Below are 26,721 nucleotides of genomic sequence, written 5' to 3' on the forward strand. Positions count from 1 at the left end.
CTGGCTCATGTACTCAGGAATATTCCCTGGCGGTGCTCAGGGGACCATATGGGATGCTGGGATTCGAACCTGGGTTGGCCGCGTGCAAGGCAAATGCCCTACCCGCTGTGCTATTGCTCCAGCCCCTGTTTTGATGCAGTTATGAAGGCACTTGTACAGACCTATGAGCACCATTTCCAGCAACAGAGCTTTAGAGACTTAATACTGGGGTCACATGGGCTTCCTAAGCACCCCAGAATGAGTCCTTTACCCATCATCCTCATCCAAGCAAGACCCTCCCAAACTGCTCATAACTGATTTTCACTAACAAAGAGACGTTCCCCCCACTCCTCTTCAGATGTTACTGACATAAAAGTCTGGGAGCAAAACGGGCAACATCCCTGATGCAAGGAGAGACTTGAGAGGGAAATTATATAAAAAGAAATTTCAGCGACCCAAACTGAGGTGGGGACTCTGAACCAAGAGGCAGATTGCAGAGACGGTCAGGAAATGCTCAGTGTGTTCGCGTGATACCGTAGTAAATTAAAATGGCCAGAAAGATCAAAATGCAGGTAATAAGAGCAGAAATTCCAGAAGCCACCCAGTCCGAGTTCCTGCACAGCCCGGTCCCCTGGCAGCTCCCCTGGGCCGCGGCCACGACCCTCCACTGCTTCTCCAGCTCGCGCCGCACCAGGCCCAGGAAGCGCGCGCGCTGCTCCGCGCACTCGGCCCCCGCGCTCCGCTGCTGCAGCAGCAGCTGCGCCTCCCGCGACAGCTCTGAGCTCAGGAAGCCGCCCTGCAGCTCCCGCTCCAGACTCTCCACCTGGCCCATGAGCTCGGCCAGCTGCCAGCGCTGCTCGGCGCCCGTGGCCCGGTTGTTGAAGCCGCAGAACCTCCTCCCGCACTCCCGCAGGAGCCCGGGCAGCCCCGAGTCCCTCACGCTGGCCAGGTAGTCAGCCAGGGGCTCGCCCTGCAGGTCCTCCTTGTGGGTGAAGAGGACGATCACGTGTCTCATGGCCCCTGGCCCAAAGACCTCCTTCACCCTCCTGACAGCCTCGGCGCCGTGCGCGGTGAAGCGGCCCAGCTGAGTGACCAGCAGCAGCACGTGGGGCCTGGGGACAGAGAGCAGGTAGCAGTCCCCGATGTTCTTGTACAGGTCTTGGGTGGGCGGCCCGGCGTCGAAGATCGGGGGCGTGTCCACCACCAGGATGCTCCTCCCTTCCCAAGTGCCCCTGGCCTCCTGGCACTGTCTGGTCACGCTCTGCCCCGCCACGTGGGACTCGAACTCTGGCCGGCAGAGGATGCTATTCCCGGTGGCGCTTTTCCTGCTGCCCGATTTGCCCATGAAGACGATCCTCAAGGAGGACGAAGCGTCAAAACCGGCACCTGCTCTGCTGCCTGAGAAAACAGTTTGCACCCGACTATGTCCGAGTTCCTTAAGTTTAGGTCACCGGCCCTAGTGGCCTTCCAGGCAAGCTACCCCGCTCCTGCCCCAGAGATGGACACACACCAGGCACGCACACGAGATTTGTGAGCCGAGTTAGGAAGCTGGGGGCTGCAGGAAGACACAGAGCCAAGAGTGGAAGGGCTGCCCTGCACGAGGGCCGGGGATGTCTCATCACGAGAAGCCATGCGGGGGGTGGGGGGGATCAGCAGTACCACCTTCTGCACCCACAGACTCCCAGGCACTGTGTAAGGTGCCCCACACGTTCACCAGACTGGGGGTGGTTTTGGGGTCTGGTCCTGCACCAGGATGTCCCTGGGTCTCTGCTCATTGGGGGGACGGGGAGCTGGATGCTTGGGATGGGAGGCAGAGGGTGAGGGCGGATGACCTGGCTGGGCTGGGGAAGACCAAGGCCATCAGAAGCGCAGGTGGGAAGGACCCAGTTTGCAGCCGGAGGAGAGCAAGTCTACCAGAAGCCCAGTGCAGAGGCTGACCCCAGCCCAGCACAGAGTCTGCCCTCAGGGGTCTCTGAGGCTCCTCTGAGGCAGGGCCTCAGCCCGTTCAGGCTCTCACAGCCAGCCAGTGCTGGTTCTTTGTTCTTCACGACTGTGGGTGCTTACCATGAGACACGGCTACTAAATCCCAGGGAAATGCACCCTCTTTACAGCTGACACGGGAAAGCAGTTTCATTTGCACAACTGGGCTCCATCCAAATCCTCGGGCCTCTTACCTCATTCCCACATTGCCCAGCTATGGTGAGAGCGACCATGAGGAGGGAGGGGCCCTGCTTCCTTCTTCCTGTTAGGATAACTGGGTTCTGTCACTGGGCTTGAGGTGAGAAAAATGTAGAGGAAATACTGGGTCTCCCTGGGGCCCCACCCTGGAGCTCCTGAGAGCCAGAGGCTTTCTTACCTTCACTCACGCTTCCGTATTTGCTGCCATGAAACGCTTCCATTCTCTTCTGGAATAAAAACAGAAGGAAAGGAAGAGAAAGCGTTCATCCAGGGGTCTGGAGGGCCTGAGGCCACCTCTTGTCACACACCTAAGTCTGCCTAGACAAGTGGATTTTCTACTCAGATTGTATTTTTGAACTAACAGCTAAAAATGATTTTCTGCAAGCTGGGTGATGCCAGGTGACACTAACAGGATTGATCATTGTTTTTTATTTCCCTCATCATTTTACAGGAAAGAGGAAAATACTTTGCAACAAATCAGTTGATAACATTCTCCAATTTAATTTTATTTATTTAATGACATACAGATATCCAGTTAAGTTCTGCAGTTGGACTTTGACTCTTTTGTCTCAAACATCATGCAGGTCTGTAGGTAGTGATAGGCATTTTGAAGTGGAGAGATGCAGAGTGAAGGATAAGGACCCACTATTTGCAACGAACAGGCATTTTCTGTCATTTTTGGCTTTGGTATTGGGCACAAGGGCTATATGCGGAGACCCAACCTTTCCGCTCTGATGCCCTGAGACTCCATTTCCCCCTCCAGGGGCGGGGTGCAAGTCAGGACTGGGGGGACAGGGAAGTTCGGGGGAAGTGGAGGAGACCCCAACTCTCCAGGGACACCACCAGGGACCCTCTGGGTTCTCAGCCTTGCTCCAGGAAGTTCCTGCGGATCACAGGGGCTAAGAGGTGGGGGGTCTTGCCAGAAGGGAGGGCCGGGGTGCAGGGACTCCAGAAGGCGACCTACGTGAGGGGTTCAGGAAGGAGTCTTGGGGGCTTTCAGCCTGTCCAGCCCCTAAAAACCGTCTCTGGCCCCGAAGCTCAAGGTCCTTGCCAGAGCCTGGACCTTTGAGACCCCACCGGGGCGCGCCTGGGACCATGAGATGCTGGATGGGACAGAGAACTCTCAGACCCGCAATCTAGGACCCCCTGTGCGTCCCCTTACCCGGTGGGGCTCTAGTTCTCGGCTCGGGCTCCAGGGCTGCGCAGCAGGACAGAGGGACGCGCCGGGGTTTGGGGTGTCCAGGAGGCGGGGGTCGTCAGCGGTCCTCGGGGGCCGCGGGGGGCCGCGCGGAGGCTTTGAAACAGGAACCCCGAGCAGCTGCAGGAAAGATCAAGGGGTCCCCAGCGCGCCCGAGAATCCCTCCGGGAGGCGGGGAACAGCCGCCAGCAGGTCCCGGGACTGCGCTTCTGGGTCGGAACCTGAGCCCTGAACTTCCTGCAGAGCCTGGGGCGCCGCTGCCCCTCCAGCGCTGTTGGATAACGTGTTAAACTAAACCGATTTTGGGGAAAGGCCGTGAAGGCAGTGAAGGAGGCCCCCCCCCCCGCCCCCGACCTCCAGGCTCAGAAACGCCCCGAGACACAGGAAAGGTCTGCGGGACCCCTGCAGCCTCCCCAGGCTCTGCGCCTACAATGTTCCTGCTCCCAGCTCTGAGCCTTGGGGGTCCCCTTCCCTGATGGGGGTCCCGCCCCAGAGGGACGCAGGCCTGGGCAATGTGTCCCTGGGAGCAAGGATGGGATATCCGCTGTTTGTCACCGTCGGGGCCTCCAAGACAGAGCAGGAACCTTGCACCACTCCTTTGCTGAAAAACGAAACAAAAAAAATCTCCCAACTGAAAACAAACGGCTTCTCGGCAAAGTGGGATGGAGAACACGGGGAGGCCTTGGCGGGTCCTGGACGGAACAGTCGCAGGTCCTGAAATAAGGCAGCTTTCAAGCGCTAAAGTGCAGATAAAGATGGACAAGTAGGGGTCGGACGGGGGTCTTGTCAACATTGTTTTCCTGTCATGAAGAAGTAGGATTTTTTTCCTACTGGTTTCTAGTCATCCTTATGCTCTTTAATTCTACGCGATATTCCGATTTATTCATAATTCCTGTGTGATGGAGTTGGTTGGGGCGGGGGAGGGGAGTGAGGAGGAAACACAGCACTGTGGGCTGATGAGGTTGGTCTTCTGTTGGTCAGACTGACCCGCTCCTGGGCTCTCCCAGAAAACCCACGCACCTCTCAAGAGCTTGACTGGTTGAGCCCCCAAAGATCTTAGAAACAAGCACCCATTGCTCACTGACCTTCCCGATGCAGCAAACCTAGAGGGGCTTCTTTTCACGAGCATCCTGAAATTCCTCCTTCTTCCTCAGAAGGTGTCTGAAAGCCCGTGTCTATGTACGCACATGGATATGCACTATGTATTATGTCTATGAATTTATATTCTATCTAAACAAAGCGGCATGTTGTTCAGGCTGGAAGACTGCCATTTGCCAGAACGAGATGAGCGTGGAGGTCACGCTAAGTTGAATGAGGCTGACACGGAAAGACAAACACTGCGTGATCTTAGTTACATGTGAAATGTAACAAACTGAGCAGAGAGAAGCAGTTTTGGAATGTGGGTCACAGGGGCTCAGATGCGAGTGTGCAAGATGTTGTCTGAGGACACAGACTTGCAGTTGTAAGGACGGTGCAGTGGAGAGCTCGAACACACAGCACGGGGTGATGGTGCCTAAAACTGCACTGAACACCGGGAATTAGCTCGGAGAGTGGGTTCCAGAAACTGTCACCTCACTCACGCAAATGTAACTCTGAGGTCAGCTGTTAAGTAGTTTCACCATAGTGATAATTCATCATGTATGTGCCCGTCAAATTTTTATGCTTTGCATCTTAATCATACTCACGGTTGATTGAAAAAGTCAAGTAGGCAAAGTCTTGTGAGGAGAAGAGCTCAGAGTGGCCCGATTCCAAGGAGAAAGCCCTGAAGTGTTCAGGGCTTGATTGTGTGGTGGGAGTGAAAGGATTTGGATTTGCTATTTTTCAAGAAAAAAACAGAGTGTTAGTGTGAAGGGCGGTCATGCAGAGCAGCGTACCCAGAGCTGTCTGTTTGGGTGAAGTCTCATTGTTCAGTGAATTCCGCCTTTTACCCAGCCAGTTTGGTCTTTGCAGGGTGGACGGGAAGAGCACGAAGACTGACTCCATGCCTTGGTGCTCCTGTTAACCTGGCCCGTTTCTGCTCCTGATTTCTGGGTGAATTAGAGGAGTCCTGCCAGGTGAAATGGTCCCGGCTGCTTTGCAGGCTGGCAGCTTGTCCAGCTGTTCCTGCAGAATCTGGGGGTAGTAGGTGGTGCTTTCTGGAAGTCTAAGAAGACTCCCCCTTATCTCAGCATCACCAGTGACCCCTGTGAGCCCCAGGTGAGGATCCCAGGTGCATTTTGTCAAGGTTAATGTATCTGGTTTCTCTGAAGTGTCTTCTAACGGGGCTGGTTTCCTATTGCACCAGGCAGCACAGACCCAGGAAGCTGTATGTTGATTACAGGCTTGCTGAGGTATCCCTCTCCGCACCCCCCACCAGCCTTCTGATAGATGGGAATGAATTCTAAGAAGGAACCTGGAAGTCTGAGATCCTTTGCCACTGGCTGAAGGTGTCCACATTATGCAGGGTCTGCTGAAAGTTGGGAAGCTCTAATTTAAATAGAAAAAATAAAAACAGGTATATTATACCAAACAGTGTAGCCTGGAACACTATTCCCTCCCAGATCAAACTATCACTGACATTTGACTTCAGGGTTCTCAGAGTCCCCAGCAGGCAAGTCTGTGGGATTGGACCAGGTATCTCAGGGTGTGCATGATACCTGGACATAGCCCAGACCAAAGTTTCCAGTTCCTCCCGTGCTGAACCCCTTGGGACTTAACATAATTGGAAGATTCTGTTGACTGTCTCCTCAGCGCAGCCCTACCCTGCTGCCCAGGGTCTATGTCAAGATCAGAACCGCTTGACCTGGGAACCTGGGGTTCTTGGTCTGGGATGTTCCTACCTGCTGGGACCCTCAGGCAGGACCCCTGTAGCTGCTGATTTGCATCTTCAGAAAACATCAAATACAGCACTGGGCAAGGACAGAAAGTGTGTGCATACCTGGTTCATCTGCAGAGAGGGTAGATGAAGTTTATTTGCACAGCAGGTAGGAGACACAGAGCAGTGAAGACACAGGAAAGACTATGACCAACGTGTTCTGTGAAAATCCACAGTGTTTGCTGCTGTTAGGCTCAACAGCACATATTAATCACTTGACAGTTTCAGCCAGAGAATAAATTAGTTTTTTTGAATGGAAAGGAACAGCCCTGGGCTTGTAGAGACAGAAGGATCTCTGAGCTCAGCTAGAACAGTTCTCCATCTTCTTCTTTCCCCAGACACCCTCCAATTTTACTGTTATGGAGACTGAGGCCAGGACAGGTGCCACCGAGAAAACCAGCTTATTTCACAGAGACAAACGTTGACACTGAGCCTGCCTGCATTGAGAAAACTTATTTCAGGAGCTTCCAACCCGGGAATGGAGTATAGAGTAGAACATTAAAAGTAAAAATACAAAGTGAGACAAACCAAAAGTAAAGAAAGCGTGTGGCCAGCTATGCATCTCTGTGTTAGGCCAAGGTGTTTCAGGAGGCAGGAGTGTCCTGGAGTGAGAGGTCAGAGCATCCTCATAAAACTTTCACTTCAGACTAATTGATGGACTATTGACTTGATTTTATTGCATGTGGGTGGATTCCCAACCTTACTATTTGTGGAATCCTGGGTAACAAAATCTAGAAAGGAAACCTCAGGCCAAACCATCAAACATCAGTGAATGAGAGCAATGAGAGTTCATGAAGCATACCAAGATGATCTCACTGTTATCAAAACCTAGGAGGGAACTTGGAGACAATTCTGATTCTTAGTGTCTTTTTAACATAGATAAACAGCTTCTGGAAAACCACATTGCAGGTGGTATTATATGGTGTGAGGTATGCATTAGGATTTGTCTTTTTGTGATTTCTCCCCTTTCATTCTGATTCAATTGATTCCGGCTTTTCCCTCTTCTTTTTCCTCATAAGTCTAGCCAAGTGTTCATCTATCTTATTTATTCTTTTGAAGAACCAGCTCCTGGTTTCATTGACTTTTTTGTAAGTTTTCTTGGTTGCTCTACTATTTATTTCTACTCTGATTTTTTTTGGGGGTCACACCAGGTGATGCAGAGGTTCCTCCTGGCTCTGCACTCAGGAATCACTCCTGGCCGTGCTCAGGGGACCATATGGGATGCTGGGAATTAAACTTGGGTTGGCCACGTGCAAGGCAAATGCCCTACCGCTGTGCTAGTGCTATTGCTCCAGCCCTTCTACTCTAATTTTTAATTTCTTCCTCTATTAATTTTGGAATTCATTTGTTCACCCTTCTCTAGATGTTTAAAATGTGTGCTTCAGATTTTTATTTGAGATTTTTGGTTCTTTCTGAATCAAGGTCTATATTACTATATATTTTCATCTTTATCTTTGCATTTTGGTAGACCGTTTGTAATTTTTCTTGCAATTTTCCCTACAAATAGCAGCATTTCTATGTAAATGTATGATACACCTTGGGGGGATGTTTCTTATGCAGCATTTGGGAAAAAATGCTTTTGCTAGGAAATCTCATCAAGGATTGTTTCTATTTTTCCATAATGCCAGCTGGAATGATATCACAGTGGGTAGGTGTTTTCCTTGCACACAGCCGACCAGGGTTCGAATCCTCCGTCCCTCTCAGAGAGCCTGGCAAGCTACCGAGAATATCACGCTCACACAGCAAAGCCTGGCAAGCTACCTGTGGCGTATTTGATATGCCAAAAATAATAACAACAAATCTCACAATGGAGACATTACTGGTGCCTGCTCGAGCAAAATCGATGAACAATAGTGCTACAGTGCTATTTCCATCTTAGTACTGCTTTTGCTGTGTTACATAGGTTTTGTTAGTTTATTTTGTTTGCTTTTGTTTTGTGGCCATACATGGTGGTCCTCTGGGCTTACTTCTGGTTCTGTACTCAGGGATCACTCCTGGCTGTCCTTGGCAGACCATATAGAGTGTCATGGATCAAACTCACATTGGTTACATGCAAGGCAAGCTCCCTACATGCTGTAATGTTCCTTCAGACCCTAATTAAATTCTTTAGGTTGAGTGCTGTTTTGCCCCGTACAAGTATAGCAGTCCCATTATTTATTTGTCTACCGTTGGTTTGTATGATTGTTTTCCATCCTTTCATTAGTAGACTGTAGTTATCCTGTGGATTCAGGTGTGCTTCCTGTTCAGGTGTGCTTCCTATAAGCAGCAAATAGTTGGGAGAAATCACAACAGACTTCTGAGAAATTCAAAATGTCGTCACAGGTTACTATGAACAACTTTACACTGTTAAACAGGAAAGCCTAGGAGAAACACAGAGATTCTTAGCATCATTGAACCTCCCAAAACTGAATGAGAAGTTGATAGAAAATCTGAACAGGCCAATTAAAACAAGGAAATTGAAAACATAATAAAAAATCTTCCCAGGAACTGAAGCCCCGATTCAGAAGGGTCCACTGGTGAGTTTTGTTCCCCTTCAAAGAAATTTTACTACTTTTACTCCTCAAATTCTTGCAAAATATTGAAGAAATAGGAACCCTTCTTAACAGCTTCTACAAAGCTAGCATGACACTAATTCTCAAAGAAATGGTATTAAAAATTTTTCAGATCAATTTCCTGGATGAACACTGATTCAGCAACAAAATCTTAGTGAACCAAATCCAGCAACATATCAAGAAAAATACACCACAATCAAGTGGGATTCATCTCAGCAACATAAGGATGGCTCAACACATGTACATCAATTATTGTAATAGACTCTATCCATATACTGTATCCGAGGAAGGTTAAAAAATCATATGAATATACTAGTCAATGCAGGTAAAGCTTGACAAAATTCAACATCTATTCATGATTAAAACTTTCAACAAAATAAGGACAGAAGGAAGCACCCTCAGTATCCTGTAATAGTAATGGCCACTATAACAAACCCTGTCAGTACTATTCTCAGTGCTGACAAACGGAAAGCATTCCCCGTGAGGCACAAGGCATGAGTGTTCGCTGTCTCCACTTTTATTCAATAAAGTCTTCGAAGTCCCATCAACAGCAATCAGGCTGGATAAAGAAACCAAAGGGATCCAATTGGAAAAGAGGTCAAATTATCATTACATGCAGATGACATTATAATACACAAAGAAGACCCCAAGGAGCTCACTAAAGAAAGCTCTTAGAAACAATAAACCAGTACAACAAAGTAGAAGGCCGCAATGCCAATACAAAAACAATTATGCAATCTGTATATGTAAATACGAAACTAGTGGAGGTGTAGATAAAAACTCCACCATTCCAAACAGTGTCCAAAATCATTAACAATAAAAGGAAACATTTCTTTTCCAATGAATCCAACGCAACAAAAGATGTGAAAGACCTTTACTATAAAATCATAAGCCATTTAATATTTCTCCCAGAGAAGAGAGATGCATCAGCATTAAGATATTTTAAGTGTGTTTTAAAGTTGCACAGATTTATTGTACAAGTGTGTATCTTTGGTCAGAAGTGACACCTCGGGCTGAAAAGGTCAGGATGTCGCTCTCTGTCGTGACGGACACTCTGTGATCTGTCTTCTGCTCCGGGTCAATGCTCCTTCCTGGCCGGTTCCCGCGCTGTGCATCTGCTCTGATGCTCAAGAGTCCCTGAGGTGCTCCCGAGCGCCCTGGTACCCCTGCAGCAGGTAGAACAGGAGGACGCCCCCCAGCAGCAGGGCCAGGCCCACCCACGGGCGGTTGGCAGGCGCCCGGCTCCAGGCCCACAGCCCTGCCAGCAGCCTGAGTCGCCGTCGGGGCTGGTGCATGCGTGCGGCCAGCCTCGCTGCCACCCTGCGCAGCTGGTCCTGGGCGCTGCCCAAGCCCTGGGTCTGCACCAGCTGGAAGGGCCCGCCGGTGTAGGGGCCGCCGCCCTGGTCCCTGAGCAGCTGCTCCACCTGCGCCATCAGCTCAGCCACCTGCGCCTCCCGCTGGCCGCCCGTGGCCCGGTTGTTGAAGGCGCACACGCGGTGCCCGCACTCGGCCACCAGCTTGCGCAGCGCGCGGTTGTCGCCGTCGCGCACGTACTCCCGCAGGGACCCCCCTGACAGGTCCTCCCCGCGCGTGAAGACCACGATGGTGCGCGCCAGCACGGCGTCCCCAAAAGCGTCCTTCACGGCGCTCACGGCCAGCTGGTCCCCGGGGGTGAAGCGGCCCAGCTGGGTCACCAGCAGCAGGACGTGGGGCCCCGGCGCTGAGAGCAGGACGCAGCGGCCCCGCTCCCACCACCGCGGGTCCGAGTCGGGGATGTCGGAACTGAACAGGTCCGGCGTGTCCAGGACCTCCACGTGCCACCGGCCCCACCTGCACGTCCCCACGGCGCAGGTCGTGGTCACGGGCGTGGCGCTGAGCCGGGACGGGAAGCAGTCCCGGCCCAGGATGCTGTTCCCCGTGGCGCTCTTCCCGGTGCCCGATTTCCCCACCAGGAGGAGCCTCAGTCTGGGCTCCTGCAGGAGCTGCGCGGCCTCGGGATCTAGGGGACAGACAAACTATTAGTTCCCAGCCCCCCTTCCGCGCCAAGCTGCTCCTCGGGAGCCTTTGAACCCCGAGTCCCCGGGCCTGCGCCTTTCCCTTTCACGCAGAACTTCCCTGGGGTCACTTTGGGCTCCTGTGTCATCACTTTCTTCCAACCTTTGCCTTCTTCACAGGCACCTGCAAATGCTGGAGAACTTTGCCAGTCCAGAACATTCCCCTTCTGACAATACTTGCAGAGCTGCTCTATACCCGAGATCTGTGGCCTGTGCGATTGGTCTCCCAGGAGACTCCCCATGCCCTAGGTGGAGGGACCATGGCTCTGGGGTCCCAGACACCCCAATTTCAATCACAGCCGCTGTCCCCATGGGCAGCCCCAGGCTGTTCTCTGGTGACTGCGTGGTCCTTGCACTGCAGCCCTCTGAGCCTCCGGCTCAACCTTGGGAAGTTCTCTAAGAGTTAAGTCTCTTCTAGAAAAATGGGTTTGTTGTTTTGAATTGGAGGAGAGATTCTGGTGAGATCAGCTCTGCCCCCAGCCCCTCACCCAGCCTCCTCCCCTCAAACCCTCTGCCTAACCGGATGCTGAACTGACCCTCCACCTCTGTTCTCCATCTCCTGCTGCCCCCAAAATTGTGTCTCTCCAGGTCTGTACTTTATCCAAACTAGCTGGATTTTTATCTGCATTTTGCATTTTTGGGGACGCACAGGCTAGCCCAGGATCACAGACCCTCACAGGTGGGCAGGTTGGGGTGCAGCTGAAGTGAACCCTAAGGGCTCCTGCTGGTTTCCCTGTGGGTGTGTCTCTGTTGGGTCCTGAGTTGCCCTTCCCGCTGCTCCCAGGGCTCACCCCGGGGTAAGTATATGCGCAGGGACATGTGCTCACCATAGACACTTTCTTCATCCCTTGCCATCCTCCGTCCTCCCATGCCCACCTGCAAGAGTCCAAATCCAGTGTTAGTTCATTCATTCATTCATTCATTCATTCATTCATTCCATTCATTCATGCATGCCTGTATTTCTATGAGAGCAAAATCACCTGCACTGTGCCAGGCAAAGTCCGTAAAAAGAGTTGCATTGCCTGAAAAAAATCCGTGGGCCACATCCTCTAAAGATTTAAATTTAGGGATGAACATTGGACTCTGTCATATGCTGTAGTGACAGTTTTACCTCCATGCCAGCGGTTTGTGTTTCTGCACCTGGTCCCCTGCCATCTTCCTAAGATCGGACCTGAGAGTTATTTTGCGGTGGTCATTCTGTGATAGTTACTTTTTGTTCTTAGAAATCCACAAACTCCAATGACTGAGTTGAAAGAAACGCACGCCCAGGAGCTTTAGAGCAGAGAAAACTTTAGCTGAAGCCAGTGATTCCTGCCACAGTGGGAGGAGGTTGTGGGCACCAGGGACCACGGAGCTCGAGGGGAGTCACAGGCAATCCCCACGTGCTCTGGGAGAGTGTGTGTGAACTATTTTAAAATATCTTTTAAGAGGGGAGGGAAGCTGCAGGTGAACTATCTTATTCCTTGTATGTGTACATAGGAAGTGAAGAACCTTCACTGTATGACTGTTATCACTGTCATCCCATTGTTTGTCGATTTACTCAAGCGGGCACGAGTAGCATGTCTATTCCTCCCAGCCCTGAGATTTTAGCTGCCTCTCCTTACTCGTCTTTCCCAACAATTGGAGGCTCTATCGTTACTGTTTTTGGCGTATCGAATATGCCATGGGTGGCTTGCCAGGCTCTGCCCGTAAAGAACCTTATATTCAAAATATTCAGAACTCGAAATTCATGTTACCCAGTGCCTCGAAATTCATGTTACCCAGTGCCTCGAAATATTGCTTTTTTCCAGAATTATTCGACTGTTTATTTTTAAAGTACACACTTTGGAAACCAATGTCAGAGATTCTGATTTATTTCTCATAAAAACTAGTTCACAAAGCAGTAAATTTGAAGCCAGTTGTTTATTTGAGTTCTTCATTGCAGGGGAGAAAATCGAGAGTCCCTGCCAGCGGGGTGAGTGCTGATGCTGGGGTTGGGGAGCAGCCACATAAGAAGAAGGGGGTGCTGAACAAGTTCTAACCTCAGATGTCCCTTGAGATGGCCCTGCAGTGTCCAGAGAGGACAGGAAGAAGCTGGGGTGGGGGGTACATTCGTCCTCATCCCAATGGCCACATCTCAGCTAGGACCAGCTATGGGTCCAGAGGAGGGTCTTGCCTTCACTGGCTGTGCAGCTTGACAGTGTTTCCTGCCTCTCACAGTCTAACCTGTCCCCAGATGTGGTTCAGCACACATTTCTCTTACAGTGCTCAGGAGTGTAAATGAGGCAGGCTTTGCTCCTAAGCAAGAGCTGTGTCTCCCAGGCTGGAGAGACGCGCTTTCCATTCCTCTGAGCTAGATCAGCTGGGAGCTGGGAGCCGGGTTCAGACTCTGGGAGCCTGGCCTGGGTTGCTGGGATGTTACTGCGCGGTGCCTGGTGATTGCAGGTGCTCTGGCACAAACACTCCGGGACCTCTTTCCCTCTGGCTGCTAGCAGAGCCCTCTCCCCTCTTTGACTCACCTTCCCAGGACAGGCACTGAGGCTGCTTGGAGAAGTCCCTGACCCGCTACTTTGTCCTGGGCAGTGAGAAGAGCAGGCTGGTGTCTCCCAGCAGAGAGGAAGTCTCTGTGCTCTCAAACCACAGGGCTCAGGAAGCCCAGGGGGATGGAGGGGGGAGGACTTAAAGAGACACACACTATCTACACTGAGTTGTGGGTTTCAGGGTTTCTCTACAAATCTCCCCTCCTGCTGTGACATAGGAGATGTGTGGACCAGCATGGCCCCTGATAGCAAATATCTTGCTGTGGGTCAGGTGCTGCCCTTGCATGTGGCTGACCAGGTTTGATGTACGGCATTCTGTATGATCCTCTGAGCACCACCAGGAGCAATTCCTGAGTGCTGAGCAAGGAGTAAGGAGTAAGCCCTGAACATCGCTGGGTGTGGCTCACAAACCAAACCAAACAAAAATACCTTGCTGTACCTGAGGAAGATAAGGGGATTGTTCATCCCTGAGAACTGACCCTGTTCTAGAATTACTGATGTAATTTTTCCATTATCCTGCTCTTTTTTTTTTTTGCTTTTTGGGTCACACCCAGCGATGCTCAGGGGTTACTCCTGGCTCTGCACTCAGGAATTACTCCTGGCGGTGCTTGGGGGACCATATGGGATGCCGGGGATCGAACCCGGGTCGGCCGCGTGCAAGGCAAACGCCCTACCCGCTGTGCTATCGCTCCGGCCCCTATCCTGCTCTTTATAGGGATTTTCTTACCCCACTCCCATAAAAAATGGTCCAGAGAAACTTCAGCCCCCAACCCCATAAAAAATGGTCCATAGAAACTTCGGCCCAGTCCTAAGAATATGATTAAGCTGTCAGCAGCAGCTCATTGATTGGACATGCCTATGGTGGTGCCACCCTGGTGCAATGCTACCCTGACTCTAGTCTATCAGAAGATTCTGGAAACATAGAGCCATCATTCTCTGAGAAAGGAAGTCATCTAGCTGGTGGAGGATGTTGGGTGTGAATACTTTACCCAGTTTCAGGTTGGCCTCAGTACAGACCTAGTTTTGCTGAATTTGCCATTAATTCTAATTATTCCTCTTCTCTCAAGAGGATAATGAGAGCAAGGCTATAAAGTGAGCCAATGTCAAGTGGTGAATGGGTTACCAAAGACTGGGCCATTGGCCTGTTCATGCCACTCGCCAGCTACATACATGGCCTACCTAACTCAGGGAAACTTCTTGAATTGGACTGTCCCTGGAGAAAGTAAACTCTGAGCTTCTTGTATTTTGTTGTCCAGGGTCTAACTTTATTTATTTATTTATTTATTTATTTTATTTTTTTAATTGAATCACCATGTGGAAAGTTACAAAGTTCTCAGGCTTATGTCTCAGTTATACAACATTCAAACACCCATCCCTTCACCAGTGCCCATATTCTGTTGGAATATTTCCCCTTTTCCAGCTGCCTTCTGGAGTTTTGTCACAGAAACCTTTTGTCACAGAAACCTAGCTGATCTTTGACCCGCAGATCTAAGGTGCTAGCCAGGCTTGATTTGACATTGTAGATTCCAGGCTGCAGCCCAGCCTGGTCTTTGGGATGTAAATCCGAGTGCTTTCAGCCCAAAGAAGGCTTTGGTTTTGGTTTGTATCTTCTTTCCGGGGGGCCTAGATTAATGGCCTGCAGATACAAGAGAATTATGTTGCCTCAATGTTCTTCCTGTAAGATCTTTTGGTGCCTTTGGTGACGGCAATGTATTGCGCCCTTTGGAAGGGCCATGATCAATAAAAGGGGTTCGGAGAGAAGGTGAGGGGGTGGAAAGTGTATAGAGGCGGGAAAGTGTATAGAGGTGGAAAGTGTATAGGGGCGGAAAGGTGTAGAGAGGACGGAGAGTGTATAGAGGGAAGACTGGAATAAACTGCAAGTGAGACCAACCATCATGGCTCCGTTCCTTCCTTCGCCTGCCACATCTTCGCCATCAACCTCCCCGGGGTGGGAGAAGCGGCTGGAGGCTACCGAACTCGGGTGGCGGGAGAGACAGCTGCTGCCCTAGGCCCTGTGCCTGGCTCGGTGCGGTGAGGCATCCCTTCCCTTGCCCGCGCTTTTTCTTTTTATTTTTATACAATATTCCACCACCAAAAAACCCCCGTCCCCGCCCCCCACCCCCAACTGCATAACTGATGAATTTCACTTCATTTTCTCTTTACCTTGATTACATTCCATATTTCAACACAAAACTCACTATTGTTGTTGGAGTTTCCCCCCAAGAAGGACAGCCCTACTACCAAAGAAGCATTTGATAATTAGTTTTCCATTACTTAGAATGAAGAGATGTGTAGCCCCACTGCTCCAAGTACATAACTCTTTTTTTTTCTTTTTCCTTTTCCTTTTTTTCCCCTCTCATCCCCCTTCCCGCGCCTCATAGTATAGTGGTAAATGGGAAACAACCGGTAAAGAGGGATATTTCCTCTTCTCGGCCGGCATGGGGCTGTTGCTTAGTTTACAGTCTAGAGAATTGGCTGCTACTTTGGTTACCTTCAATATTTCAACAAAAAACTCACTGTTATTATTTGGAGTTTCCCCCCAAAGTCAGACCTTCTAAAAAGGAACCGTTTCACATTGCTGACAATTAAGAGATGTTAAGTCGTGTGGCCATGGCAGCGGCCACGCAGTTTTGGATTTCTGTATAAAGTCCAGGGAAAATTCTGCCAGAAATTGCATAGCCCATCTCACAGTCCCAGTGCATTGCTGTAAGAAGCTGCGCTGGATGCCAAACTGTGTTAGAAGGTCTCTGGAATCAAAGTCTTGAGGCGCAGAGGGTCCGTTTCACTCTCAGCAGCTCCGGATTTATCTGAGCCAAGGGCGTGCCAGTTACACCCACTTCCCATGATTACCTAGGAGCCCCAAAGTGTAAAAACTGTATACCTCTGGGTTAGGAGTCTTAGAAGGTGGCTCTCACCACATAGATATTGCTGCCGCCACCATTTTCCATGCAGAAAAACAGGGTGGAGAGGAAAGATCCATCCCCGGCCAGCGAGGGGTTGTAGCCCAGCTCACAGTCCCAATGCATTGCTGTAAGAAGCTGCGCTGGATGCCAAAATGTGTTAGAAGGTCTCTGGAATCAAAGTCTTTAGGTGCAGAGGGTCCAGGCTCTAACTTTTTATCTCTTTCTTGCCAGCACATTTTTTCTTTGATTTTAAGGTACGAAAAGTTTCGACTTCCTGTTTTCCATCTGTTGCAGGGGACAGTCTATTGAATGACTGACACTTCTGCTGTTTTCATTTTCACTTCAGTGGGAAAGGTGATGACAATTAATTTGACTATTGATTAGTTTAATGTGAAGACATGGTCCCCATAGCATGGCCAGGAATGTCACTGAAAAAGTTGGTGTGTTTCTCTCAAAATAAAAATAAAAGAAATTTGGGGCTGGAGCAATAGCACAGCGGATAGGGCGTTTGCCTTGTAAGTGGCCAACCTGGGTTCAAATCCTAGAATTCCATATGGTCCCCCGAGCATTTCCAGGAGTAATTCCTGAGTGTTGAGCCAGAAGTAACTCCTATGTATTGCCAGGTGTGACCCAAAAAGCAAAAAAAAAAAAAAAAAGGAAATTTACCAAGGCAAAGTAATAATGACATGATGCACTTTTTATTTATGAAGTAATAATCCAAAGGGAAGGATACAGAGTAAGTGGAACGTATTTGTAAGTTTCTTATATTTTACTAGATGCCTTTAACTCTCACTTTAAGGTAAGAGTATTAGTGTATCAATGTACCTCTGTCACTATATAACTGTCATCCCTTGTTCACTGATTTACTCGAGCAGGCACCAGTAACGTCTCCATTAGTCACAGCCCTGAGATTTTAGCAGCCTCTCCTTACTTGTCTTTGCCAATGCTGCCATATTGGAGGCTCTTTCAGGGTCAGGGGAATGAGATTATTGTTACAGTTTTTGGTATATAAAATAAACCATGGGTAGCTTGCCTGGCTCTGCTGTGCAGGCAGGATACTCTTGGTAGCTTGCTGGGCTCTCTGAGAGGTATCTATCTATCTGTCTATCTATCTATCTATCTATCTATTTATCTATCTATCTATCTCCCTCTACTATTTGTTGCCTACTGTAGAGGGAGAGCCTGGCAAGCGTTCTAATGGTAATGGCATATTATTGCACTGTTAGCACTGTTGTCCCATTGTTCATCTATTTGCTTGAGTGGGCACCAGTAATGTCTCCATTGTGAGACTTTTTTTAACTGTTTTTGGCATATTGAATATGCCATGGGTAGCTTGCCAGACTGCCGTGTGGGCAGGATATTCTTGGTAGCTTGCCTGCCTGTCCAAGAGGGATGAAGGAATTGAACCCGGGTTGGCTGTGTGCAAGGCAAATGCCCTACCTGCTGTGGTATTGCTCCAGTCCTGAGATATATATATATATATATGTGTGTATACATATATATATAAAGTTCTTATTATTAAAGTTTGCTTTGCCCTTATGAGGGCATATTATTACTACTGACAATATATCTATGGTACAGCATATGTTTCAGACCCAAGAACAATGGAGAAAGATCAGAACAGTTTTGCATATCTGTTTATTTTGTAATATTAGTTGCACAGGGGGATTTTAACTGAATACAGAAGTGTTAAAATTAACTTTCCCAACAACTCAAGGTTGACTTGCTTGATCTCAGAGTTGATATTTTCATTTGTCTTTTGGGTCAACTCACATTACTTAATTATTCTTTGTGGATCTGAAACTCCAATTTTATTTTTTTTTATTAATAGTTTATTTTTAATTAGTGAGTCAACGTGAGGGTACAGTTACAGATTTATACATTTTTGTGTTCATGTTTCTCCCTTACAAAGTTTGATAACCCATCCCTTCACCAGTGCCCATTCTCCACCACCAGTAAACCCAACATCCCACCCCCCCTTCCCAGTCCCGTCTCCCCCCACCCCACCCTGCCACTATGGCAGGGAATTCCCTTTTGTTCTCTCTCTCTGGTTAGGTGTTGTGGTTTGCAATAAAGGTGTTGAGTGGCCATTGCGTTCAGTCTCTAGTCTATATTTGGCCCACATCATCTTTCCCCCACATGACCAACAACCACATTTTACTTGCTGTTCCCTTCTCTGAGTTGCCCAGAATGAGAGAACAGCCTCCAAGCCATGGTGACAACCTCCTGGTACTTATTTCTACTATTCTTGGGTGTTCGTCTTATAGTATATTATTCTATATTCCACAGATGAGTGCAATCTTTCTATGTCTGTCTCTCTCTTTCTGACTCATTTCACTTAGCATGATACTTTCCATGTAGATCCACTTATATGCAAACGTCATGACCTCATTTTTTCTAACAGCTGCATAGTATTCCATTGTATATATGTACCAGAGTTTCTTCAACCAGTCATCTGTTCTAGGGCACTCGGGTTTTTTCCAGATTCTGCCTATTGTAAACAGTGCTGCGGTGAACATATAAGTGCATATGTCACTTCGACTATACTTTTTGGCTTTTCTGGGATATATTCCCAGCAGTGGTATTGCTGGGTCAAATGGGAGCTCAACCTCAAGTTTTTTGAGAGTCGTCCATACTGTTTTCCAAAAGGGCTGAACTAGCCGGCATTCCCACCAGCAGTGTAGAAGGGTCCCTTTCTCCCCACATCCTCTCCAACAGCGGTTGCTTTTGTTCTTTTGGATGTGTGCTAGCCTCTGTGGTGTGAGGTGGTATCTCATGGTTGTTTTGATCTGCATCTCTCTGACGATTAGTGATGTAGAGCACTTTTTCATGTGTCTTTTGGCCATTCGTATCTCTTCCTTGGTAAAGTTTCTGTTCATTTCTTCGCCCCATTTTTTGATGGGGTTGGATGTTTTCTTCTTGTAGAGTTCAACCAGTGCTTTATATACCCTTGATATCAACCCCTTATCTGATGGGTATTGTGTAAATATCCTTTCCCATTCTGTGGATAGTCTTTGTATTCTGGTCACTGTATCTCTTGCGGTGCAGAAGCTTTTTAGTTTAATGTAGTCCCATTTGTTGATCTCTGTTTTTACTAGATTGCTTAGTTCCGTGTCATCTTTGAAGATACCTTTATCTTCAATATCCTGGAGGGTTTTGCCTACCTTGTCTTCAATGTACCTTATGGTTTGTGGTCTGATGTTGAGGTCTTTAATCCATTTTGATCTGACTTTTGTGCATGGTGACAGATCGAGTTCTAAGCCCATTTTTTTGCATGTAGTTGTCCAGTTGTGCCAGCACCATTTGTTAAAGAGACTTTCCTTGCTCCACTTCACCTCTCTTGCACCTTTATCAAAGATTAGATGATCATACATTTGAGGTTGTGTGTGGGGATATTCCACCCTGTTCCATTGGTCTGCAGTTCTGCTTTTGTTCCAGTACCATGCTGTTTTAATTGTTACCGCTTTGTAGTAGAGTTTAAGGTTGGGAAGGGTGATGCCTCCCATCATCTTTTTCCCAAGAATTGTTTTAGCTATCCGTGGGCGTTTATTGTTCCATATAAATTTCAGGATTGCTTGCTCCGCTTCTTTGAAGAATGCCATGGGTATCCCCATAGGGATCGCGTTAAATCTGTATAATGCTTTGGGGAGTATTGCCATTTTGACAATGTTTATTCTCCCTATCCATGAGCAGGGGATATTTTTCCATTTCCTCATGTCCTCTTTTATTTCATGAAGTAGCGTTTTATAGTTTTCTTTGTAGAGGTCCTTTACTTCTTTAGTTAAGCTGATTCCAAGGTATTTGATTTTCTGGGGCACAATTGTGAATGGGATTGCTTTTTTCATGTCCCTTTCCTCTGTCTCATTGTTTGCATATAGGAAGGCCATGGATTTTTGGGTATTGATTTTATAGCCTGCGACTTTACTGTATAGGTCAATTGTTTCTAAGAGTTTCTTACTAGAGCTTTTAGGTTTCTCTAGGTATAGTATCATATCGTCTGCGAATAGTGAGAGCTTGATTTCTTCCTTTCCAATCTGAATCCCCTTAATATCTTTTTCTTGCCTGATGGCTATTGCTAATACTTCCAGTACTATATTAAAGAGAAGTGGTGAGAGTGGACATCCTTGTCTTGTCCCCGATCTCAGAGGAAAAGCCCTTAGTTTTTCTCCATTGATGATAATGCTCGCCATAGGTTCATGGTAGATGGCTTTGACTATCTTGAGAAAAGTTCCTCCAAAACCCATTTTGGTGAGAGTTTTTATCATGAATGGGTGTTGGATCTTGTCAAATGCTTTTTCTGCATCTATGGATATGATCATATGGTTTTTATCTTTACTTTTGTTGATGTGATGGATTATGTTGATTGATTTCCGAATGTTAAACCAACCTTGCATCCCTGGGATGAATCCCACTTGGTCATGGTGTATGATCTTTTTGATGAGTTGCTGGATTCTATTTGCTAGTATTTTGTTGAGAATCTTTGCATCGGTATTCATCAAGGATATTGGTCTATAGTTTTCTTTGTTAGTGGTGTCTTTGTTTGCTTTTGGTATTAGGGAGATATGTGCCTCATAGAAACTGTTCGGAAGGGTTCCTGTCTTTTCGATTTCCTGGAAAAGCTTAAGGAGAACTGGCAACAAGTCTTCTTTGAATGTTTGGAAGAATTCGCCAGTGAATCCGTCTGGACCTGGGCTTTTGTTTTTGGGGAGACTTTTGATTACCGTTTCGATTTCCTTGATATTTATGGGCCTATTCAGGTATTTCACGTCTTCTTGGCTCAGTCTTGGGAGGTTGTAGGAGTCAAGGAATTCATCCATTTCTTTTAGGTTCTCTTGTTTTGTGGCATACAGACTTTCAAAGTAGTCTCTGATGATCCTTTGAATCTCCTTGGTTTCTGTTGTGATGTCCCCCTTTTCATTTCTGATTCGGTTTATTAGGGTTTTCTCTCTTTCTTTCTTTGTGAGTCTTGCTAGCGGTTTATCAATCTTATTTATTTTCTCGAAGAACCAGCTCTTTGTTTCATTGATCTTATGGATTGTTTTTCGGGTTTCCATATCGTTAATTTCTGCTCTAAGTTTTATTATTTCTTTCCTTCGATCTGGTTTGGGTTCCTTTTGTTGGTCCTCTTCTAAGATCTTGAGCTGCGAAGTCAAACTATCTATATAGGCCCTTTCTTCCTTTCTGAGGAAGGCTTGCAGAGCTATAAATTTTCCCCTTAACACAGCTTTAGCTGCGTCCCATAGGTTCTGGTAGCTTGTGTCTTCATTCTCATTTGTTTCGAGGTATCTCTTAATTTCTTTCTTGATTTCCTCCGTGACCCACTCATTGTTCAATAGTGAGTTGTTTAATTTCCAAGTGTTTGATTTGGTTCTCCGAGTCTGTGCATGATTAACTTCCATCTTCAGTGCATCATGGTCTGAAAAGATAGTTGATACAATTTCTATCTTTCCAATTCTATTAAGGTATAACTTGTGGCCCAGAACATGGTCTATTTTGGAAAATGTTCCGTGTGCACTGGAAAAGAATGTGTATTCTTTCTTTTGGGGGTATATAGCCCTGTATAGGTCTATTAGCCCTGTCTCCTCCATTTCTTCCTTCAGGGCCTTCGTTTCCTTGCTGAGTGTTGTTCTTGTCGATCTATCCAGAGGTGATAAGGCAGTGTTGAAATCTCCAACTACTATCGTGGTGCTAGTTATGTCCTCCTTAAATTCTGTTAGGAGTTCTTTTAAGTATTTCGCTGGTCGTTCATTAGGTGCGTATACATTTAGGAGTGTGATTTCTTCCTGTTGCACATATCCCTTGATGAATATAAAATGACCTTTGCTGTCCCTTCTGATCTTTTTCAGCCTGAAATCAATGCTATCGGATACTAGTATGGCCACCCCTGCTTTTTTTTTGAGGGGGCTGTTTGCTTGCAGGATTGTTTTCCATCCTTTGATTTTTAGTCTGTGTTTGTTCCGGCTATTCAGATGTGTTTCTTGTAGGCAGCAGAAGGTTGGGTTTAGTTTCCTAATCCATTTTGCCACTCTATGCCTCTTGATTGGTGCATTTAGCCCGTTAACATTAAGAGAGATTATTGTCATTGGATTTTGTGCCATTTTTTTGTAGGGTTTGTTGTTCTTATAGGTCTTTTTCCTTGTCTTATAGTAGCCCTGTGAGTCCTTCTTTTAAATTTGGTCTTGAGTCTATGAAGTTCCTGAGCTGTTGCTTGTCCATGAAATAATGTATGGTTCCTTCAAGTTTAACTGAGAGTTTAGCCGGGTAGAGTATTCTTGGTGAGGCATTCATTTCATGAAGTTTTTTCACTATATCCCACCATTGTCTTCGGGCTTGGAGGGTTTCTTCTGATAGGTCTGCTGTGAATCTAAGGGGTGCGCCTTTGTATATGATCTCCTTCTTTGATCTTGCTGCTTGCAGTATTGTGTCTCTATCCACGGCATCCATCATTCTGACTATGATATGCCTTGGGGATTTTCTATTTGGGTCCCTTTTAGCTGGCACCCTTCGGACTCCTTGTATCTGGATGTCCACATTCTCTAGCTCTGGGAATTTTTTAGCAATGATGTCTTTAATGGTGTTTTTTTCATTGGGATTGGTTCCGTGTGGTTCCGGCACTCCCATGATTCTTATGTTGTTTCTCCTGAGGTCGTCCCCTAGGACTCTAACTCGCTCTAGAGCCATTTTGAGGTCTTTTGCCATTATTTGCTGTTGTCTATATGCTTTTGCAGCTCATCTTCAAGTTCACTGATTCTGTCTTCGGCTGTAGTCATTCTACTATTGAGGGCTCCTACGGAGATTTTCATTTCATCTACTGATTCTTTTAGTTGTGTGACTTCTGTTCGTAGCTTTGAAATTTCTGCTCTCATTTCTTCCTGGATTATCTTGGTGGAGCGTTCCAACGCGGCATCCATATCCTCCCTTAATTTATTGGATGTTCGTTCCATAGTTGTGTTGAGTTCATGAATCATCCTCACAATTTCCTCTCTGAATTCTCTATCTGAGAGGAGGGTGTATTTCTGGGAGGTCGCTGGTGAGGTTAGTGAGATATTTTCTTGGCTCTCTCCTAGTGGTGGGGATTTTCTCAGTTTCTTCATGTTGTTATGGGCTTTACTATCTGGAGCTCTCGTTAACTTGGGAGGAACCTCGACTAAAGATTTTTGGTTATGCTCTTTTGACAAAGTACTTTTCCGTGCAAGTTGATGTGTTCATTGACAGTTTTTGTGAAGTTAGGATAGGCTAGGTTAGTTGAGTATCAAAATACAGTAACTAAGATGATGAGGGAGTTCTTCGGAGAAATGAGTTCAATAAATTATAGCCAAAGGACAATGCGTGGAATGGTAAGAAAAATATCTGCGGCCGCATTAGCGGCCGCCGCTCTGGAAACAGGCCACGCCCACTTTTAAGGCCACGCCCCCAAATGACAGGACACGCCCCTAACCTTTTTGGACACGGGAGGGCGGGATCAGGCGCGGTGGGCGAATGACTGGGACCTGCCCGGCGGGGAGGGGGTGCTCCGAGCTGTCCCGCTGCCGCGGGCGGGCACGGGACGCAGGGGGCGCTTTTCCAGGTGGCGCAGGGTCTCCAAGGGGAAGAGCCAATATACCTGTCGGACACGGGAGGGCGGGATCAGGCGCGGTGGGCGAATGACTGGGACCTGCCCGGCGGGGAGGGGGTGCTCCGAGCTGTCCCGCTGCCGCGGGCGGGCACGGGACGCAGGGGGCGCTTTTCCAGGTGGCGCAGGGTCTCCAAGGGGAAGAGCCAATATACCTGTCGGACACGGGAGGGCGGGATCAGGCGCGGTGGGCGAATGACTGGGACCTGCCCGGCGGGGAGGGGGTGCTCCGAGCTGTCCCGCTGCCGCGGGCGGGCACGGGACGCAGGGGGCGCTTTTCCAGGTGGCGCAGGGTCTCCAAGGGGAAGAGCCAATATACCTGTCGGACACGGGAGGGCGGGATCAGGCGCGGTGGGCGAATGACTGGGACCTGCCCGGCGGGGAGGGGGTGCTCCGAGCTGTCCCGCTGCCGCGGGCGGGCACGGGACGCAGGGGGCGCTTTTCCAGGTGGCGCAGGGTCTCCAAGGGGAAGAGCCAATATACCTGTCGGACACGGGAGGGCGGGATCAGGCGCGGTGGGCGAATGACTGGGACCTGCCCGGCGGGGAGGGGGTGCTCCGAGCTGTCCCGCTGCCGCGGGCGGGCACGGGACGCAGGGGGCGCTTTTCCAGGTGGCGCAGGGTCTCCAAGGGGAAGAGCCAATATACCTGTCGGACACGGGAGGGCGGGATCAGGCGCGGTGGGCGAATGACTGGGACCTGCCCGGCGGGGAGGGGGTGCTCCGAGCTGTCCCGCTGCCGCGGGCGGGCACGGGACGCAGGGGGCGCTTTTCCAGGTGGCGCAGGGTCTCCAAGGGGAAGAGCCAATATACCTGTCGGACACGGGAGGGCGGGATCAGGCGCGGTGGGCGAATGACTGGGACCTGCCCGGCGGGGAGGGGGTGCTCCGAGCTGTCCCGCTGCCGCGGGCGGGCACGGGACGCAGGGGGCGCTTTTCCAGGTGGCGCAGGGTCTCCAAGGGGAAGAGCCAATATACCTGTCGGACACGGGAGGGCGGGATCAGGCGCGGTGGGCGAATGACTGGGACCTGCCCGGCGGGGAGGGGGTGCTCCGAGCTGTCCCGCTGCCGCGGGCGGGCACGGGACGCAGGGGGCGCTTTTCCAGGTGGCGCAGGGTCTCCAAGGGGAAGAGCCAATATACCTGTCGGACACGGGAGGGCGGGATCAGGCGCGGTGGGCGAATGACTGGGACCTGCCCGGCGGGGAGGGGGTGCTCCGAGCTGTCCCGCTGCCGCGGGCGGGCACGGGACGCAGGGGGCGCTTTTCCAGGTGGCGCAGGGTCTCCAAGGGGAAGAGCCAATATACCTGTCGGACACGGGAGGGCGGGATCAGGCGCGGTGGGCGAATGACTGGGACCTGCCCGGCGGGGAGGGGGTGCTCCGAGCTGTCCCGCTGCCGCGGGCGGGCACGGGACCTGAAACTCCAATTTTAGTCCCATATTCCTCTTCTGTCAATTGTTTGCTTCCCTAATTAATGATAATGATTGTTTACTTGATGATTCTTTGTATCTTTCTAATTCATGGTGATTCAATAAAAAAATCATACTCTCAGGAATTTTATTATTGTTTTATAAATTTAATATAAATTTCATTGCTACTTTATTAGATTCCGTTGAAATTATATTTTAAAGATGAAAAAGAATTTAGGAGCATGTAACTAATGTTAGAGACATATAAATGAGAAGAATTTTGTTTATAGCTTTCCAAAGGTTCTGGTACCATATAAAAAAGCAGTACCCTTTAAATAATTGATCTACTAACAAATTGAGTATGTTAATATTGAAAGTTCCATAGCATTTCACAATTGATGGACATCAGGCTCTGTGATTCATTTAGTATAGTGACTAAATAATTACTGATCTATAGCTATGATCTGGGACACTTGCATGTCCAGTATTATTTCTCAAAATTATCATTAATTTTTGGATATAATTAACAATAAGCTTCAGAACCAAGAGCACATAGTAAAGAATAAGCAGAGAGGAAGGGGGCACATTTTTTAGATTCCACAGAACATAATTAGGAGTTTCTCAAACAACTGAAGGCAAAATAAAAGACACACTAGCATTTTGGTCAGAGCTCTTCCTAGGCACTTGGCAGAGACCAGGGTTGAGCTGCATTGCTGAGTCTCCATGGACTTTCTCAGATGCCCTTTGAAATCCTACAACCTTTCTCCTGACCACACGGGTCCACATTCTGATGCTGTTCCCAGGCTGTACAGTGGGTCGGTATAGTGGTTACCGCCTTTCTCCATCACCAGGCCTCGGATCACCGCCATCAACTCCTTTATTTGCTCATCCCAATTGTCCCTTTTCGCATGGTTGTTGAAGGCACAGATTCATCCCCCACACACTGCCACCAGCTCCCGGAGGATGTGGGTATCTGAGCTGTGGATGTATTCCATCAGGGAGTCTCCTCCAAGGTCTTCCTTGTGTGTGAAGAGGATAATGGTGTGTGCCAGGGCCTCCTCTCCAAAGATCTCCGTCACTCTCTCTGCAGCCTTCTGGTCCTGGGTGGTGAACCGGCCAAGCTGCATCAACCAGGATCAAAACACTGGGGCCTGGTGCGGAGAGCCAGTAGCACCTCTGCACCTCTTTGTCCAGGGCATCCGAGTGACCCTCCTCAGAAAATACATCTGGTGTGTCCACAACGACCATGTTCGTCTCTTTCCACTTGCTCTGACTTTCACTGCATATCTTTGTGATGCCCTGGGCCCCCAGCCCGGACTCGAACACTCGTTTCCTGAGGATGCTGTTTCCAGTTGCACTTTTGCCAGTCCCTTACTTGCCCACCAGAATGATTCTCAGCTCTGATCCTCTGGTGTTTGGGTTTTTCATATTAAATTTTGTCGGGAGAAAGTTACTGTCATTACTGC

General features: G+C 48.7%; 1 protein-coding gene and 1 pseudogene across 1 annotated transcript; both read right to left on the reverse strand.

Annotated features, from left to right (window-relative positions):
- Window positions 1–493: 493 nt before the first annotated feature.
- On the reverse strand, window positions 494–13,392 carry LOC101544399 (uncharacterized). Its single transcript, XM_055130103.1, has 5 exons — window positions 13,314–13,392; window positions 11,643–11,691; window positions 9,918–10,760; window positions 5,041–5,169; window positions 494–1,377 (listed from the first exon to the last, which is right to left on the reverse strand). The coding sequence occupies exons 2-5, from the start codon at window positions 11,683–11,685 to the stop codon at window positions 494–496; spliced, it is 1,899 nt and encodes a 632-aa protein (XP_054986078.1). The 5' UTR covers window positions 11,686–11,691; window positions 13,314–13,392.
- A 12,369-nt stretch (window positions 13,393–25,761) lies between these two features.
- LOC101539563 (GTPase IMAP family member 2-like) lies at window positions 25,762–26,683 on the reverse strand (annotated as a pseudogene).
- Between the last annotated feature and the right edge of the window lie 38 nt (window positions 26,684–26,721).

The sequence above is a fragment of the Sorex araneus genome, chromosome 1 (genome assembly GCF_027595985.1).
Source record: "Sorex araneus isolate mSorAra2 chromosome 1, mSorAra2.pri, whole genome shotgun sequence".
NCBI classification, from domain to species: Eukaryota; Metazoa; Chordata; class Mammalia; order Eulipotyphla; family Soricidae; genus Sorex; species Sorex araneus.